Below are 17,251 nucleotides of genomic sequence, written 5' to 3'. Positions count from 1 at the left end.
TCAGTCGTTGTTTCATTCCATGGCTGGGCCCCAACATTTGAGTTTTTTGCAGCCTCTAACTAGTTTTCTCCCTGTATTGCCCTGTCTTTAGCTCACACTATAGTTCCATGAACTCTGACTAGCTTTCCTGTCCTGACAGCCTGTGCTGCCACCACCATCTCTCATATTGGGAATGGTGTGATTACAGTGATGTGCAAACACAATTCCAACACACAGAGAATTGTGTATGTAGGTCAAACATTTCAATTTTGGTGTCATCTCACCACAGCACCGTCTTCCACATGTTGGAAGAATTGGAGGGACATGTCTTGGTTGGGTTCCCCTTGTGCCATATGATGGATTGACTAGATCTCAGTGAGATGTTCAAAGTTTATGATATTGCTTTATAAGCTAACAATGAGGTTTTTAGTTATAATATGACAAAATGTGGAAAGGTTAAAGGGGTACAAATACATCTGCAAGGTACTGCATCTTGATGTGTATTAAAACAATGTATACGTAACAGGGAGCACCTGTGTAGTCAAGTGTCACAGAAGTAGAATAATTAACATAAAGAAAGCTGTTGAAGTTTACTGCTCCAATCTTCAGTGCGCCACCTACAGACTATATTAAGCAATATGTCATGAAAAAAACCCAAAATGTAGTCAATAAGGTTCTTTTGTAAAGCTCCACATTATTTCTTTTATTTAAATACTGTTTTATTTGTGGACTAAAGTCTTTTACCCCCACTCTGAAAACATTACCCCTTTTTACTCCATGAATATCTCAATGAACAAATACTGTTTCTCACTTTTCCCTGCAGCGGACTGAGCCTCTCTGTCTTTTTGTATCTTCATGATCGCACATTGTCTAGTAATCTAAATTAATTTTTGCACACTGTTCCCTGACTCCCGCCTTATACTCACATTTATCAGATGCACCCACCTACATACACACCTAGACATGATGCGGTGCGCGGTCTCTTTTCCACACATACACTTACAGATTACACAGATAAATGGCTCCCACTCCCAGGCGGAAAATTGAACATTTGGATTTGCAGAATAAGAGCGTTACGTTCTGATAAAAGAAAAGAAGAGTGAAATGAAAGAGAAAGGAAAATCAGATAATTGAAGTGCTAAATCAAGTGATGGGAAAAGAGGGGATATGCATTCATTATTCTCTCCTTGTCGTTAGCAAAAAGAGTAACGGCTTGAGAGGACTCTGATCCTGTGGTGTGTCTTGCTTTTTTTTATTATTCCCTTTTCGGTCTAGTCTCTCTGTGATTTTTTTTTTGGGGGGGCGTCTATTGGGAAAGGAGATTAGGATATCTGTTGCCACACCTAACTGTCCCTCCTGGGATACCATACTGTCACTCAGCCCAACGTCTGCCTACAGATAAGGGACCTAAGAGTGACTGACTGCATGTTGCAGTTTGTGCATGTGTGTCAGGAGGTCACAGGATGTGTGTGTGTGTCACTGAAGCGATGACAACTGTGTTGCCCATCAAAAAACTTGTCTTCTCCTGGGGGAAGATCAGAGAAGCAGCCAGCAAGGAGCAGAGCACCACTGGAGCTTTGTCGTTGTACATTTTTCCTTCAGTCGAAGCTTAGGTAATGTGGTTGAGTTCAGTTTTGGAAAACAGGGGTTTGAGTTTCCATCAACAAAATATTCACACCAAAAGGCGGGCTCAGTTCACCATATAGTGTCCTCATTATTAGCACTGTTAGTAAAATAAAATAAAAAATCTGGGAAACAAATTTATTGAAACATTTGAAAAGTCCAACTTTAGTCTGATAGCTTTAATTCAGTGGGGAAAATGTTGGTGGAGAAAATGTCCACAAAACTACACAATTATAATTCTGATTTCTGGATGCATCCTTTAATCCACCATGTGATCTATCTGCAGCGACGTCCGTGGCTGCCACGCAGGTTTCAGGGGTCACCAGCGACTCTGCTGGCTCGTCGTACTCAATCAGCGGTATCCTAGGAATCAGCTCTGCTGCCGACGTAGGCAAGAGGAAGAGGGATGAAGGTGAGCAGTTATCCTGCATATTTTCAAAACTCGGTATCTTTCCAGTCAGAATGGCAACTGTTCAAAACAGATGAAACAAGACATAAAGTGGTGATGGAGATGGTGAGATCTCCTTCACTGAAGAACAGCATCAAAACAAAAATAAGATCAATGGGCTAATTGGTCTCTCTAAATTGCCCTTAGGTGTGTGAATGAGTGTGTGCATGGTTGTTTGTGTGTTGCCCTGTGATGGACTGGCGACCTGTCCAGGGTGTACCCCGCCTCTTGCCCATAGATTGCTGGAGATAGGCACCAGCTCCCCCGCGACCCACTATGGAATAAGCGGTAGAAAATGACTGACTGACTGACTAACAAATGTATGTGAGTGTGTACACATATAAAGTCTTGGAGAGCTGTAAACCAAACATCTTGATTGAGAAACCAACTGTGCTCCACGGGAGACCCACCTGAGAAGTAATTTTATGCATGCTCTATTGATCATATATGCTGTCATACTGGATCAATGTTGCATGCTAATATGAGTGTGAACCTTTCAGTGTGTGTGCATTGAAATTGGGAAGCATTCTCACATGTATCTCATACCTTTTTGTAAGTAGATGTGCATGTGATTATGAGTGTGTATGTGGGAGAATCAGTGGCATTAAAAAGCCATCACACAGACGGTGTCCTGCGGTAAATGAGACAGCACCAGATGTTGGAGTGAAGCAGGGTGACAGAATGCCACCAGGGGCTATTTCTCTCTCTCTCTTAAACTCGCTTAGTGTCTCTTTCTCTGCACAAACACACACAAACACATGGGTGATTTTTCCCACCACTGATGAATTATCAAATCGTTCCAGCAGGTTCCAGGTGAATCCCAGATGAACCATGATGTGCTTGATATTACCTGCCTACCCATCAGTGGATCACAAAGACTCCAATACAGTCATTCTCACACACACAGTGGGAACCTAAAAGTATTTTCCCATAAAGCCTGAACTTTTAGTCCAAACTACTTTTTTAAGCACATGATTCATATAAAACCCACAACATCCATCCATCCATTTTCTATACCTGCTTCTTTCGTACAAGGTCACAGGGTAGCTGGTGCCTATCTCAAGCCGTTTATGAGACACGCAGGACAAACAACTATACATACCTGGGCAATTTGGAGAAACCAATTAACCTAACAGTCTTTGGACTCTGGGAGGTAGTGCCTGGACAGAACCCACGCATGGGGAGAACATGCAAACTCCCCGTGCATGATCTCCTCGTCCCACAATTGTTTTACAAACTAAAACAGATATGTGACAAGAAGACAGTCGTAAAGGGACACACAAACAACAGTGAGAGCCATTATCCACAGACGGAGAAAAACACAGTATCCGGCCTACCAAAATTATATTGTTGACTGATTCAGGAGATCATAAATAAGTCCAAACAACACATCTAAAACACTGCCAGCCTCGCTTGTCTCATTTGAAGCTGGTCTTAATGATTTACCAATAAAAAACAGGCTGGGATAAAAATGGCCACCATGAGAGAGTTCCAAGGCAAAACCACTGCTGACCAAAAAAAAAAAAAAAACCACAAAGGCCCATCTCAAATTTGCCAAAGAACATCTTAATGATCCCCAAGACTTTTGGGAAAATTATCTGTGGACTGATGAGACAGTAGTGGAACTTTTAAAAAATGGCTTGCATCCCGAAACATCTGTTGTAAAGTTAACAGTATTTTGGAGGAAGAACAGTCAAGGTTGTGGGACTCTGATGATCTGAGAGTGTTTTCGCAGCCAACCTTTTATTAGGTTAAGGGAATATTTTCCACATAGGGCCAGGCTGCCTTTAGCGTTTCCCTTAAGAAATGAAATCATTGTTTGAAAACAATTTTTGACTTTGAAAAGACATAGTTTACATTAAGATTACAGGTTTAAATCCAGTCTTAACCTACTAGTCCACTGTACCTGTCTGTGTTGCCAAAAAAAACCTATTTTGATAAATCTGGCTGACAGAAAACAAGAACATATGCAGGAACTAGAAATTTTTCCAACAAAGAATTTTCTGTGTGACTGAAAAAACACCTTGATATCATATTGTTTTGGCTACTTTGGGCTAAGACTTGTATGAACTTTCAATTTATGGCAGAAAAACAAGTTTTTCACCAGTTTTTTAATGTCAAAATATTTAATAATTGTTAACGTTATTACATGTTTCAATGAGGTGCTTAGAAAGCCTCATTCAGGCACAATGTTGCTCACCGTCACGTTTTGGGGGTTCTTTTTATCTGCAGTGTTTCTGTGGCAGAGGTCTGCGCGGTTGGCTCTGTGGTCTAATTAACAGCATTGCTAATCACAGCTTCCATTAGAGCAGCTCCCGCTGGATAATGACACACACACACAGCAAGGGGGGACAGCAGGAACAGCATGCACTGACATGAACAGAAAAACACATACACACTGACAAACAATACAGCACGCTTCTCACAAACACGCACGCCCATATGTTTGTCGGACATTCACACACATATACTACAGGTCATGTGGACTTAAAGCCAACGATCTCATTGTTCCTTTGTCAGCTTTGTTAAAATGACTGAATATGTTACACAGAGCAGTAACAGTTAAAGTGGAGAGTAGTGATATTTATTGACCATAGAAACGGGAAAAAAAACGGCTTGCAGTGAGATCGCAGTGATAGAAATATATACAGATGGATAGGACATTTTCGAATTTTAGATGAATCTCAGTTGCGATTAATGTTCAAGGATGTGTTCAATCACAAGGACTATGGGAAGTTGTTAGGGTTATAAAAAAATTTATTTAAACATAGACTTACAAGTTTATTTTCTGTAACAAATGTGTAGCAACTGCTTACATTGTTTTTTTTTTAGGCATTGCTTTCTGTGGTTTTGCTTAATTCAGTTTAAATGTCATATCAAGACCGTTTACAAGACAATATTCCGAATTTATTTTCTAAGGCTAACATAATCCTTTCTACTTCACTGGTTTTGTTCCATTTGTGCATAAATTAAGGATATGAAATATTGAGGCTTTACTTGAACGTCCATGTTTGTCCTTTCTTGTTCGGTGGTTTGGCATATTTGAAATTTGAAACCTAATTTTGGAATTATTCTACATAAATGACAGAGTCTTGAAGAGTATGTGTGAGATTTATCTGAAAAGTTTAACGTACCTGTGACACAAATGCAGAAATTGAAAGAAAACATCTTAATATTGAAGGGATTGGGCAGTAGATGACATGATATCAGGAGTAAAGAGGTGATATAAGACAATTGTGACAGAATATAAACATATTTCAATGTTAAATTTTGCAAGTCCAAAGTCATCTGGAAATGACGTCAAAGGGGAAGTCTATAATAATAATTCAGTAAGAAGCCAAGGTGCGTTGAAACAGCATTAATATGATGAAACGGTGCATTGCTGGTGGTGGCAGCAATACTACGACAGCAGCCATTAGTCTGCACTACTTTCCTGAAACGAAGAGGATCAGAGCTGCCTGGATCACAGCTGGAAAACTGATGAGGGACAGATGGTCTGGTCCCACCAAGCACAGCCAGTTGTGATCGAATAACTTTTTGGCAAACAGCTTCAAACAAGAAACCTGAAGGAATGGTTGTTGCTGCTGTTGTTAAACGGATCAAGGCTCAGCAGGTAAGTACATGTACTTGTCGAAAAAGTACATTTAGATATCGGTTGTTATACCTTGTATACACAAGCGTGCTCACACTCAGACCCACAGGTGTTTAGATTCAGGGGTTAACAGATACACAAATGTTCTATATTGAGCTGCATTTACCTCTAAATACATCTTGCAAGTACCGTGCACTTTTTGGTAAACAAGGTGTTAATATGAATGTTTCTGCAGGTCTAGAAGCAAGTAGGGTGTTACCTTGTACTGTCTTCATCTTTCTTTCTTTCCTCCTTCTCTCCCCTTTTCCTTTTTGCCCCACCTCTCTCTCTTTTATGCTTCTTATTTTCTTCCTTTTCTTTTCTGGCTCTGTGTCCGTAACAATCGAAATAATCCCAAAGCTATTTCTAATAAAGTTTCTTTTATAAATATCAAGCAGAGCTTTAAAGCATTAGCTGTAATACTCCACTTGTGTAAGCAAATATGTTGGGCTTCTTCTTGGCACTCAATTCTGAGCGATACTCTGCCAAACAGGACACAATAAAAAAATTTTTTAAAAAATCGGCAGTTATTGATAATAATTAAAAATCCTAGATTATTATTAAAATAAGATAAATTACAAGTGCATATGATATATTTAAATACAGTCAGTCAGTCATTTTCTATACTGCTTCTTCCATAGTGGGTCGTACGGAAGCTGGTGCCTATTTCCAGCAGTCTATGGGCGGTAGGCGGGGTACACCCTGGATAGGTCGCCAGCCAATCACAGGGCATATTTAAATACTTTTTTCTCTAAAGACTGTAATATAAAGTTTAAATAAATGACTCACCAGGTAGTGGTTTCAGATCTTGAATCATCCCTTGTTGTTGCTGCTTGTTTTGCTGTTGCAGTGGTTGTTTCTGGCTTTTCCATTCAGCAGTTGTGGAAGTGAGAATGTAGCACCTTACTTTCCCTCAAAGAGAAGTGAAAATCATCCATGATGCAAGAGCACAAACATTTTACGTTTGTATTTTTTTTTTCAACGATATCCAGACATTACTGAGAAGATACACATAATGAAATGGACTCTATGGAGAGAATTTTGTGACTTTCCTGTGCTATCAAGGGATTTAGCACCAAACCTTAACTACTACAACGACTGACATATTATGTGAAATTAAAGAAACTCTTCAACATTGTTACTCATAGTTTATATGTGTGTGGTAAAATTTAGGGGTAAGGGCAAGTTAAACAAAACATTTACAGAGAAGGCTTTCACTCAAATGATTAGAGTTCTGTACTTCAAGAGGGCTGGTTTTCTCAATTTATTAAGACAATGAATATCAGAAAACTGTAGAAGGGTCAGTACCTCTGAAAGTAAAATGTATTTGTCTTTGATCCAAAAGTTGATAGAAATATGACAATCCAGTTAGACCTCAAATGTATTTGAAATTTGGCTATTTTCTTGATTGCCTCCCATTCCTTCAAATAGATTTTATGTCACTTTGGCAACTCAAAATACCACCAAGAGCAACATATTCTTAAATCTGAGCCCCAGGTTTTGATATACAACTTGAGCAGGTCCACTCCTCAGATAAGACAGGATACATTTTCATAGAGGAATAATAATAGGAGAAACACTTATCATAGTATAGCATACCATAGTGTATGCAGAGCATAGGCAGGGACTATTTTCATTTCCAGAACAGTAACATTAAAACAGCAGCTGTGCATGTGGTGGGAACACATGAAGGCAGAATCAGCAGCATGCTTGTGTGTGTGTGCGAGTGTGTGTTTTGGTGGGAGGAGGGTGTGGGGGTAAAACCCTGTGGTGACCTGTGCCCTCCAGCCAAAGCAAGGGGAAGTAGAGGGTGACTGAGAGCAGAATGGATATGAATGGAAGTGAATAGAAGAACTTGACTTGTGGGGCCGAAAGGGGACCATTGTATCTTAACCTATTCTTGTTGCGTGTTAAGGCTGCTTGTGTGGATGCACGTGTGTGAATATGTGTGAGTGTGTTTCTGTGGATTCAACAAGGACATAAGCTCCAGGACAGGTGGGTCCATTACTGCAGGGTACATCTTTTAATTTTGTTTCAAGCTATTTTTATCACATTTAAAGGAAGGTCATACAGCAAACAAGAGTAACACCAAACGGTGTTTTTTGTGAAGCAGAACTTCATATGCACTTACCCAGAATGCCACATTGACCTCTTACCCCCTTGTGCATCCCCTGTGACATGCAGCAGCTTACCAAATAAAAGAAACTGGGAGTGAGAAAAAGATATGGAGGCTGAAGGAAAGTAGGGAGGGGGAGATCCATGCTCTTCAACTGTGGTTCCGCTCAGTACCTCCCAAAACTTTGATCTTTAGGCACACACACACACAACACACACACACACACGCACACGCACACACACACACACACACACACACACACACACACACACACACACACACACACACACACACACACACACACACACACACAGCAGACACAGCTACACACAAATTTAGCTGCAAGCTGAAGCTGTGAGGTCAGACCTATGGCACTTGTCCTAGTGAGATAATCTAAGGTATGTCAATTTTAATAAGATTCACACAGGAAGTGTCCTATCGTCAGCAGGCACACACAGGCACGTTGAATGGCTGACAACTTTAATTCTTACACGTTTTAGGATTTAATAATCCAAACTGCTTCTGGAGTTGTTTAAAAAAAAGTCAAAGGCTGGCTGAGCCAGCAACGGAGAGGAAGACAGAAGAGGCGGAGGGGAGAAGGAAAAAGCAGAAAAGAAGGGAACAATGGAGACTCATTGTTTGTTTTGTTCTGCTCTGAAAAAGAGGGAAGAGAAACGCTTCCCTTCTGAGACCGAATCACAGAGATAGAGGCAGCTGTGAGCATGTGTGTGTCTGTGTGTGTGTGTCTGACAGTGAATAGGATTTAACCCGTCACGGCAATGAGTTTCTTTACCCATCCACGGATACAATGGGAGTGGTTGGATATCAAGCTACCCACCCACCCGCAAACACACCTACATCAACGCCAAGACGCATTCATACATTCACACACATGAATGAACATTATTGATTATGACAAATAAAAGCGTTGTTCTTTCTGGCCAACTACAGTAGGTCCTGTTATCTCTTCTTCATTCTGTCATTCTGCGGTTGTTTGAGGGTATGGTACAGCTTAGCTTGGTGTTTCAGAGTATACTCGTGTGTGTGTATGTGTGTGTGTGTTAGAGAGAAAGCAGAAAGCAATAAGCTGGCTGAAATGGTGCCATCAGAGCTACATGATTGATCAATTGAATTCCATCACAGCGACTGGCCAGTGGGATTAAATGGGTTGCTGTGGGTTACCAGACTAAAGCATCATACTGCCTTTATCTCTCCCCTGATTGGTCTGCCACTGGAGACCTGGACCATGCACTCGCCCTGCTTCCAGAATCTGTGTATGAATGCGGGTGTGACGAGACTACAGGAGTAAAAGAGAGATTAGAATCGAGGTGTGTGTTTGTGGGAGAGCCGGGTGAAAGAGGGTTTGTGTGTTGAAAAAACGAGTTTGTCAACTGAGCGAGACACATATAGATGTTGTCTGAAGATATTTAACATTTAATACCATGCTACTGTGGGCCTTATGCTGTGTTCTGTTTGTTTTAAAAACTGGATTTTCCACTTTTATTAATAATACGACAAGAACAACAAGAACACACACCTAGAAGTCAGAATTCCAGTATGGAAACTTGATAATTTCCAAGTATCACTTCTGATTGTCCGTATCTCATTACCTCCTTGTAGGCTTCTTTTGCGAATTCGCTTGAAATCAACACACAGCAGTGGTGGTGTATGCATACCACTAATGCATATTGATGCATAATCAACACATACAAATGATTATATTGGAAGCCCTTTGCAGCTGTCTGTTGGTGAAAGTTATGCTCAACTATACCTAATTTTGGTTATTTGCATACCAAATACCAACATTTATAACTATTGTATGTGGTATACATTCAAATAAACAATGACTTCTTCATTCATGCCAGCAAAAACAAAAACAGTTTATTTTTTTATTTAACTGTAAATGCATTTAGACAGTAAGGGGTTAAACCAGTGGCATACACATTACTGTCCAATCTATATAGTGAGCATGTTTCATTAGAGTTTCAAAGTAAATAATGGAGAGAAACATGTTATTAATGGCTTGTATAGCTATAGTTGGCACCACAACTAGTTAATCCAACTGGTTTTCCAACTTGCATTGAGAAGGCACTCAATTGAAGTGTAATGTTCAGATTTGACTTCCAACTTCTATAGCAAACTGAACACACCATTAGTTTACCTATATCCCCATCACACTATTGCTTTTTTGTTTCAGTAATGTAAGAAGACACAATGTTATAGGAAAACAATGCACCCGCATCACCTTACTATGAATTTGACACTGTATCATGCAGAATTTGATTACCAGGTATGTGTAATGTGTCATGGAGACATTTAGGTGTTAAACATCATGATTTCTTTCTAATATTCTCATCTTCTGACTTTTTAATCCTTACAACAAGCATTAAAGTAACAAATAGATGATAGTGAAAAAACCTCACACTATGAAATGACTAAAAACAGTGATTGTTCTTACATATTGCATTTCTGTCAGTTCTTGTAACAGCTCATCAACCTTAACTTACACTTCAATATTATAAATGTTAATAATCTGCTTTTGTACTGTTTTGCTTATTTTATCTCCAGCACCAAATCTATCCATCTGGTATATCCATTTGGTCCTCATTAAATTCATATGGGCACGTAAACTAAAAGATCATGGAAAAGATTTTTTTTTAATTTATGATGTTTTGCCAAAGTCTGGTAACTTTGATGACAAACTGAAGTAAACAGTGAGCATAAATGTTAACAAGATAAATAATGCCGTGAAAACAAAAAAGGAAGGAAAATAGTGATACTCAAACTGGAGTCTCCTCAGGTTTCCCATTTAAAAATCGTCTAATCTTAAATCTTTTTTTACTGAACAAATATTCAAATGTGGCATTTTATGTTGGGCCATAAGCAGGGCTAGACATTAACTTTTTTGCTCACTGGCCACTGTGGCTAATGGTTTTCCAAAGATACTAGCCACTCAGCATTTTCACCAGCCAAAATGTTGTTGTTGAGAATTTATAATTAATATGGTTAAAGCTAAAGTTTACTTGAACTAGATTTACAACATTTTTAAATGTAAACGACCCTTTTACACAATCATATCAAGACTACAAAAAATATTTACCACTTCAGGTCATTATCAAGCATTCAACTCCAATAAGGTTCAGTGCTGGGGCATTTTTAGGGTCTAAAAACATTGGGGGCTTTAGCCCAAACCCAAAATATTTATATTTCCATAAGACAGTTTATAAGTAATTTAAAGTTAAAATAACATGGGACATATTGTACCAGTTCTCTGTCTCGGCTGGGTTTAGACTGAATGTAAGTTATTGTGAATCAAACAAAAAGGTTTACAATAATTTTACTTGTTTTTTATTTTTGTTAGAAGCTGAATGAAGTATTAGAAGAAACAGAGTTTAGGACTGATGAAAAACCATTTTGCTGAAGCAAATAATGATTAAAATAATGTTTACTATGGGCCAGATAAATGTGCTTCTTTTGTCATCTACATAAATTACCTTTTTAAACATTACACTCTCATCAAAGATTTCCACTCCTTAGGCTCCATTGTCTTAATTTCTTACATTTCAAATTTATTTATTTTAATTATGACAAGAGCTTTTGAAACATTTCATTAAAATTGTTCCTTCTTTTATGAACCTGTTCTCTTTTACCGCCATCTTTTGAGCCCTTCATTCCACTTATGAAAAAATTTGGCCTGCCAAAAATAATAAATGAAACATTTTACAACACAGTCTTTTGTTCTGCACTGAGCATGTGAGACATTAGTGCAGTTCTTACTATTAAACACTTTCTGAGAGGAAAGGATGTTAAGTTGTGGTGTTTAAAATATAGCATAGAGCTTCATCCTGGACCTTATAAGTACTAATATTACAGTTATCAATAACTGTATACATATGGTATCATTAGTTTAATTTATATAATATTACATGTGTAATTCAGAAAAATTAAATTGTTAACTAATTAATGGTCCATCTGTGGTAAATTGGTATGATTTATTTCTTAATTATACTGCATCTTTAAACCCAGAGCTTTATGTTTAGAATCAGCACAGAAGATATGAAAGAGAAGAGGGAGGCTTACTTTTGTACTTTCTACTACATCTTACTTTTCTCTTACATCTTACAGATATTTTCACATCATGATGCAAATCCAGCATGTGTAGATTTACCACTATCTTCTCCTGGGTTATACCGCTCTGCTTCCACCTGTTCCTGTGCACCAGGCTCCCTCTCTCCGGTTGGCTTCGCGGTTGCTCTAAAATGATCCCTGTTCGAGGCGTTCAGTGTAACTTTTCAGGTTATGAAGGTAGCAGGTCGACTTGGAGTAAACTGCTGTTCTGGACTTCTCCAGAATGGAGTCCGTCTCTGGCTGTGCACGTAGTTGCGCATTCGCGGGCTGCAAGTGCGCAAATACGTTTTTTTTTTTTTTTCTTTTAACTCATTCTCAGGTAAGGTGGAGTGAGAGGTGACTATGTGGAACACAATTGAGAAAAAAAAACTGATTGTTTTTAAATAAAAATTTGAAGTCCAATACCATTTTGTGGCTGCATCTCTGTAATACTTCTAAATTTCTTCTATCAAGAAGTCCGGGGCTATTCAGAAAACCTCCGGGTCTAATGACTCGCCTGGTTCTGTGTAAAGCTCCCTACAGGTCCTTCTCAAAATATTAGCATATTGTGATAAAGTTAATTATTTTCCATATTGTCATGATGAAAATGTAACATTCATATATTTTAGATTCATTGCACACTAACTGAAATATTTCAGGTCTTTTATTGTCTTAATACGGATGATTTTGGCATACAGCTCATGAAAACCCAAAATTCCTATCTCACAAAATTAGCATATTTCATCCGACCAATAAAAGAAAAGTGTTTTTAATACAAAAAACGTCAACCTTCAAATAATCATGTACAGTTATGCACTCAATACTTGGTCGGGAATCCTTTTGCAGAAATGACTGCTTCAATGCGGCGTGGCATGGAGGCAATCAGCCTGTGGCACTGCTGAGGTCTTATGGAGGCCCAGGATGCTTCGATAGCGGCCTTTAGCTCATCCAGAGTGTTGGGTCTTGAGTCTCTCAACGTTCTCTTCACAATATCCCACAGATTCTCTATGGGGTTCAGGTCAGGAGAGTTGGCAGGCCAATTGAGCACAGTGATACCATGGTCAGTAAACCATTTACCAGTGGTTTTGGCACTGTGAGCAGGTGCCAGGTCGTGCTGAAAAATGAAATCTTCATCTCCATAAAGCTTTTCAGCAGATGGAAGCATGAAGTGCTCCAAAATCTCCTGATAGCTAGCTGCATTGACCCTGCCCTTGATAAAACACAGTGGACCAACACCAGCAGCTGACACGGCACCCCAGACCATCACTGACTGTGGGTACTTGACACTGGACTTCTGGCATTTTGGCATTTCCTTCTCCCCAGTCTTCCTCCAGACTCTGGCACCTTGATTTCCGAATGACATGCAGAATTTGCTTTCATCCGAAAAAAGTACTTTGGACCACTGAGCAACAGTCCAGTGCTGCTTCTCTGTAGCCCAGGTCAGGCGCTTCTGCTGCTGTTTCTTGTTCAAAAGTGGCTTGACCTGGGGAATGCGGCACCTGTAGCCCATTTCCTGCACACGCCTGTGCACGGTGGCTCTGGATGTTTCTACTCCAGACTCAGTCCACTGCTTCCGCAGGTCCCCCAAGGTCTGGAATCGGCCCTTCTCCACAATCTTCCTCAGGGTCCGGTCACCTCTTCTCGTTGTGCAGCGTTTTCAGCCATCGCCTGGATTTAAATTCTCAAAACCAAAACTGCACCGATAATATTCAGTTTTATATTTTCTTTTCATTATGAGCCTATTTAGAGAATGAACATCGTTTTAACAAGAGCTCTTTAGCATTTTTTAATACATTCAACATCTCATCCATTTTTTTGTTTCTTTGTTTAGTTTTTTATCTCTATCTTCTTTTTGTCTTTAAAAGCAAAGCCTTGCACAGATGAACCTGTATTTTCAGTCCAAATGAAAAAAATATAGAAATTTGAAGTCCCCTACCTGTCTGTCATATCACTACCCGGGACACACATACACACTCTCTGACACACATCAAACACTGTGACCCCCAGGACTAAAATAGGCTCTCAGGAGCAGTTTGAAGCAATGAATTGGCTCTATAGCTGGGGATTTTCACCCTCATCCCCTTTTTCTCTTTATCTTTTTCTCTCGTTCTCTCTTTTCTAATCATTTGTGGGCTGCAACTCCTCAGAGTTCTTATAATTGTCTCGTTCAGTCCCTCAGCCGAGCAATAACTGCAGGATACAAGAGCTCACAGTCTAATACTGGTACCAAAGCAATATATATTTGTGTGTATGTGTGTGTATGGGTGATGCGACAAAATGGGGCGGAGGATTGTGTTTATATGAGAGGAGACGGTGTACCTCTGAGAGATCAAGAAGGAGAGACAGCATATGCTAGGTAATGGATTGCATTTGTATGAGATTTTCTCCACAATCTATGAAGTCTTTCAATCCTGCATCAATTCACTGGACTTTTTTTGAAGCTGCTAACTTTTTTTCCCCATATCCATTTAGAAATTTATACTATCAGCCCTTGCTTCCAGTCTCTCAACAACTTTTTCATTGTCCCACCTTTTTTGCTGCACTTTTCCTTACATCCTCTTAGGTTTTTATTCCCCCATTAAACATTTTCCAGCTGCAACCTTTCTAATGTCTCTCCTACTTCCTGTCCTCTCTGTGCAGTCTTACAGGAGTCACCGCTGGCTAACGGGCATGGCCAGAGTGGTCGGGACTTCCTCAGGAAGCAGATGAGAGGGGAGCTGTTCTCGCCGCAGCAAATCGAGGTATTGGATCGCCTCTTTGACAGACAGCCCTCCTGTCCAATCCAAACCACCCACGAGCTCTATGTGAGCCCTGATTCTGGCAAGGTAAGGGCAAGGCATTGTGCAGGCTCTGGGCTAACGCCACATCAAGAGAAAAAAAAGATAGGGGTTGTAGTGTGTAAAGTCCCGAGCTCGAACAAGGTCCATGTCCCATAGATCAGCAGTCACCATTTATACTAATTCCAAAAAAAGTAAAAAATGTATGTTTGGGTAATTATTTCTTTGTTACAATGTTTATTGGTAACAAATTAAGTACAATCGGAAAGCCTGCATATTCCACCCTGAAATATTTGTAAGGAAAATGCATTTGTGGGTTAGGCAGCACAGTTGAGTATATGGGTTGCCCCAAGAAAGACTTGCCAACTCCTATCTGCTAATGCCAAACAGCTTTTGGTGGAAAGAGTGTAGTCTTGGTCATCATTAGAAGCAACCTTTGTGGGAGAGAGATCGAGATGAGATTCTGCAACCAGTGGTATTCTCAAATCACCACTCCTAGGAACTGATCTGTATCCTCCAAAATGTCGACACACCCTCACAGAGTGGTATTTATCAGAGACTACTACTAGACTTTGGGACCGAAGACGATGGAATGACCTGCATGCAGTCCTCAACCCCATCCAGAACAAGTGGGATCCGTTTGAGTGTAATGTTTGTGCCAGAGAGACCAAAACAACCACAATGGGTGACTTGCAACAAATGCTTGTTGAGGAATAGGATGCCATCTAATAACAATGTGTGACCAAGCTGGTGACAAGCATGAGGAGCAGGTGGTAGGCTGATGTTTGTGTGTATGGTTCTCCTATGTGTGACTGATATACTACTACAATTTTTTTTAATTATTATTAAATTCAGAAACATCTTCAAAATAGAGTCAACAGAAGAGTAAGCTGTATGGCATTAGTAGAGAGGATTTGGCAAGTTTTTATTGGTGCAACCCATATACCCAACTGAAATTACAAATGCATTTTTCTTACACTCATTACACAATTTAGGCGGAAAAATACAGGTTTTTAACAGTAAAAGATTTTTTGTCAAGCAACTTTGTTATATCAAAGAAATAATCCAAACACAAATATTATTACATTTTGGTTAATTTTAACATTTATGGTAAGTAAAAGAACTCACATCCAGCTTTAATTCTCTAATAGGTCCTCAACATTCATAGACCTGGTTATTTCCTTTTTACAAAATTTACCTGTGGCTCTTTAAGCATTTCTTGCTAATTGAGTGAGTGGAATTAAGGAACGATGTGGTCGTATAGCATTCCTGCTGTTAACAAGGGTCATGAAGGGTCAATAAGAACTTAGGAAACAAGTTTTTAATGCATTTTATTGCAATTTTATGTAATAGAGCAGCACAAAGTAGTGCAACATTGTAAAGTGAAAAGAAAACGATATATGGTTAAAAATTTGTTAGAAACTGTGTTGATCTGTACTTTACTTCAGCCCTATTTGCTCAGAGACATCTGAATATAATTCAGCCCCACCAATTGCCCTAAAAAAGCGTCCACCTGTGTGTAGTTTAACCTCAGGATGATTCCAGCTGTTCTGTGGAGGCCTCATTAGTAAACAAACAGCGCCAGCCAAACAGTGCCAACCAAGCACCAACCACAAACAGTGTCAACCAAGAAACCCAGCAGACAGGTCAGATATAAAGATGTGGAGATCTTTAAAGCAGGTTTAGGTGATTAATCAATATAATCGTTTCACAGAGCACTGTTCAATCTATGATCTGAAAATAGAAAGAATACGGCACAACTGCAAACCTACCAAGACGTGGCCGTTCACCTGAATTAACAGGTCAGGAAGAAGAGTATTCTTTAGAGAAGCCACCAGGAGGCTCATGGTAACTCTGGAGGAGCTGCAGAGATCCACAGCTCAGGTGGGAGAATCTGTTGACAGGAAAACTATTTGTGGCGCACTCCACAAATCTAGTCTTTATGAAAGAGTAAAGTCATTGTTGAAAGAAATCCACAAGTTTCCATTTGCAGTTTACTTCAAGCCCTGAAGAGGACAAAGCAAACATGGGGAAGAACATGCTCTGGTCAGATGAGACTAAAATGTAACTTTTGCGTGGATACTTTTCTAATCAGGTACTAGAAAGCTTTTTTGATGGAGCCAAATGCAACGCCATCCTGGAGGAAAAACAAGCCTGAACATATAGCCAGACCTGCAATGTAATGGTTCAGATTAAAACCAATTCATGAGTTAAAATGGCCCAGTCAAAGTCCAGACCTAAATCTAATTAGAAATCTGTGCCAATACTTGTATATTCAGAGAAACTCTTCAATCAATATGACAGAGCTATGTTGCAAAGATGAATGGGCAAAATTACCCTAAAGAGCTACAAGGGTGGTGAAGGAAATGCAGCAAAAAGTGGTTCTATACGGCACAACACACTTTTCAGATCTTTATTTGTAAAAGAATAAATTCTGTGTAATTTTCCTTCTACCTTACAATAATGCACTATTTTGTGTCTATCTATATACCCAACAAAAATACATAGATGTTTGTAGATATAACATGACAAAATGTGAAAAATGTATGAAGAGTCTTGCAAGGTACTGT

At 39.4% G+C, this 17,251-nt stretch overlaps 1 protein-coding gene across 3 annotated transcripts in view; it reads left to right on the top strand.

Moving 5' to 3' along the window:
- Positions 1–17,251, top strand: part of pax5 (paired box 5) — a 79,573-nt gene that overhangs the window by 25,180 nt on the left and 37,142 nt on the right. For 2 of the 3 annotated variants that reach the window (XM_047366738.1, XM_047366739.1), the window contains exons 5-6: positions 1,889–2,014; positions 14,545–14,729. In XM_047366738.1, coding sequence (XP_047222694.1) covers positions 1,889–2,014; positions 14,545–14,729 — 311 coding nt within the window. The remainder of the gene's footprint in view (positions 1–1,888; positions 2,015–14,544; positions 14,730–17,251) is intronic. The other variant, XM_047366740.1, reaches the window with a different exon arrangement.

Source organism: Girardinichthys multiradiatus, chromosome 5, assembly GCF_021462225.1.
Source record: "Girardinichthys multiradiatus isolate DD_20200921_A chromosome 5, DD_fGirMul_XY1, whole genome shotgun sequence".
Lineage (NCBI taxonomy): Eukaryota > Metazoa > Chordata > Actinopteri > Cyprinodontiformes > Goodeidae > Girardinichthys > Girardinichthys multiradiatus.
The sequence above is the reverse complement of the archived record's forward strand: the minus strand, read 5'-3'. Positions and strand labels throughout refer to the sequence as shown.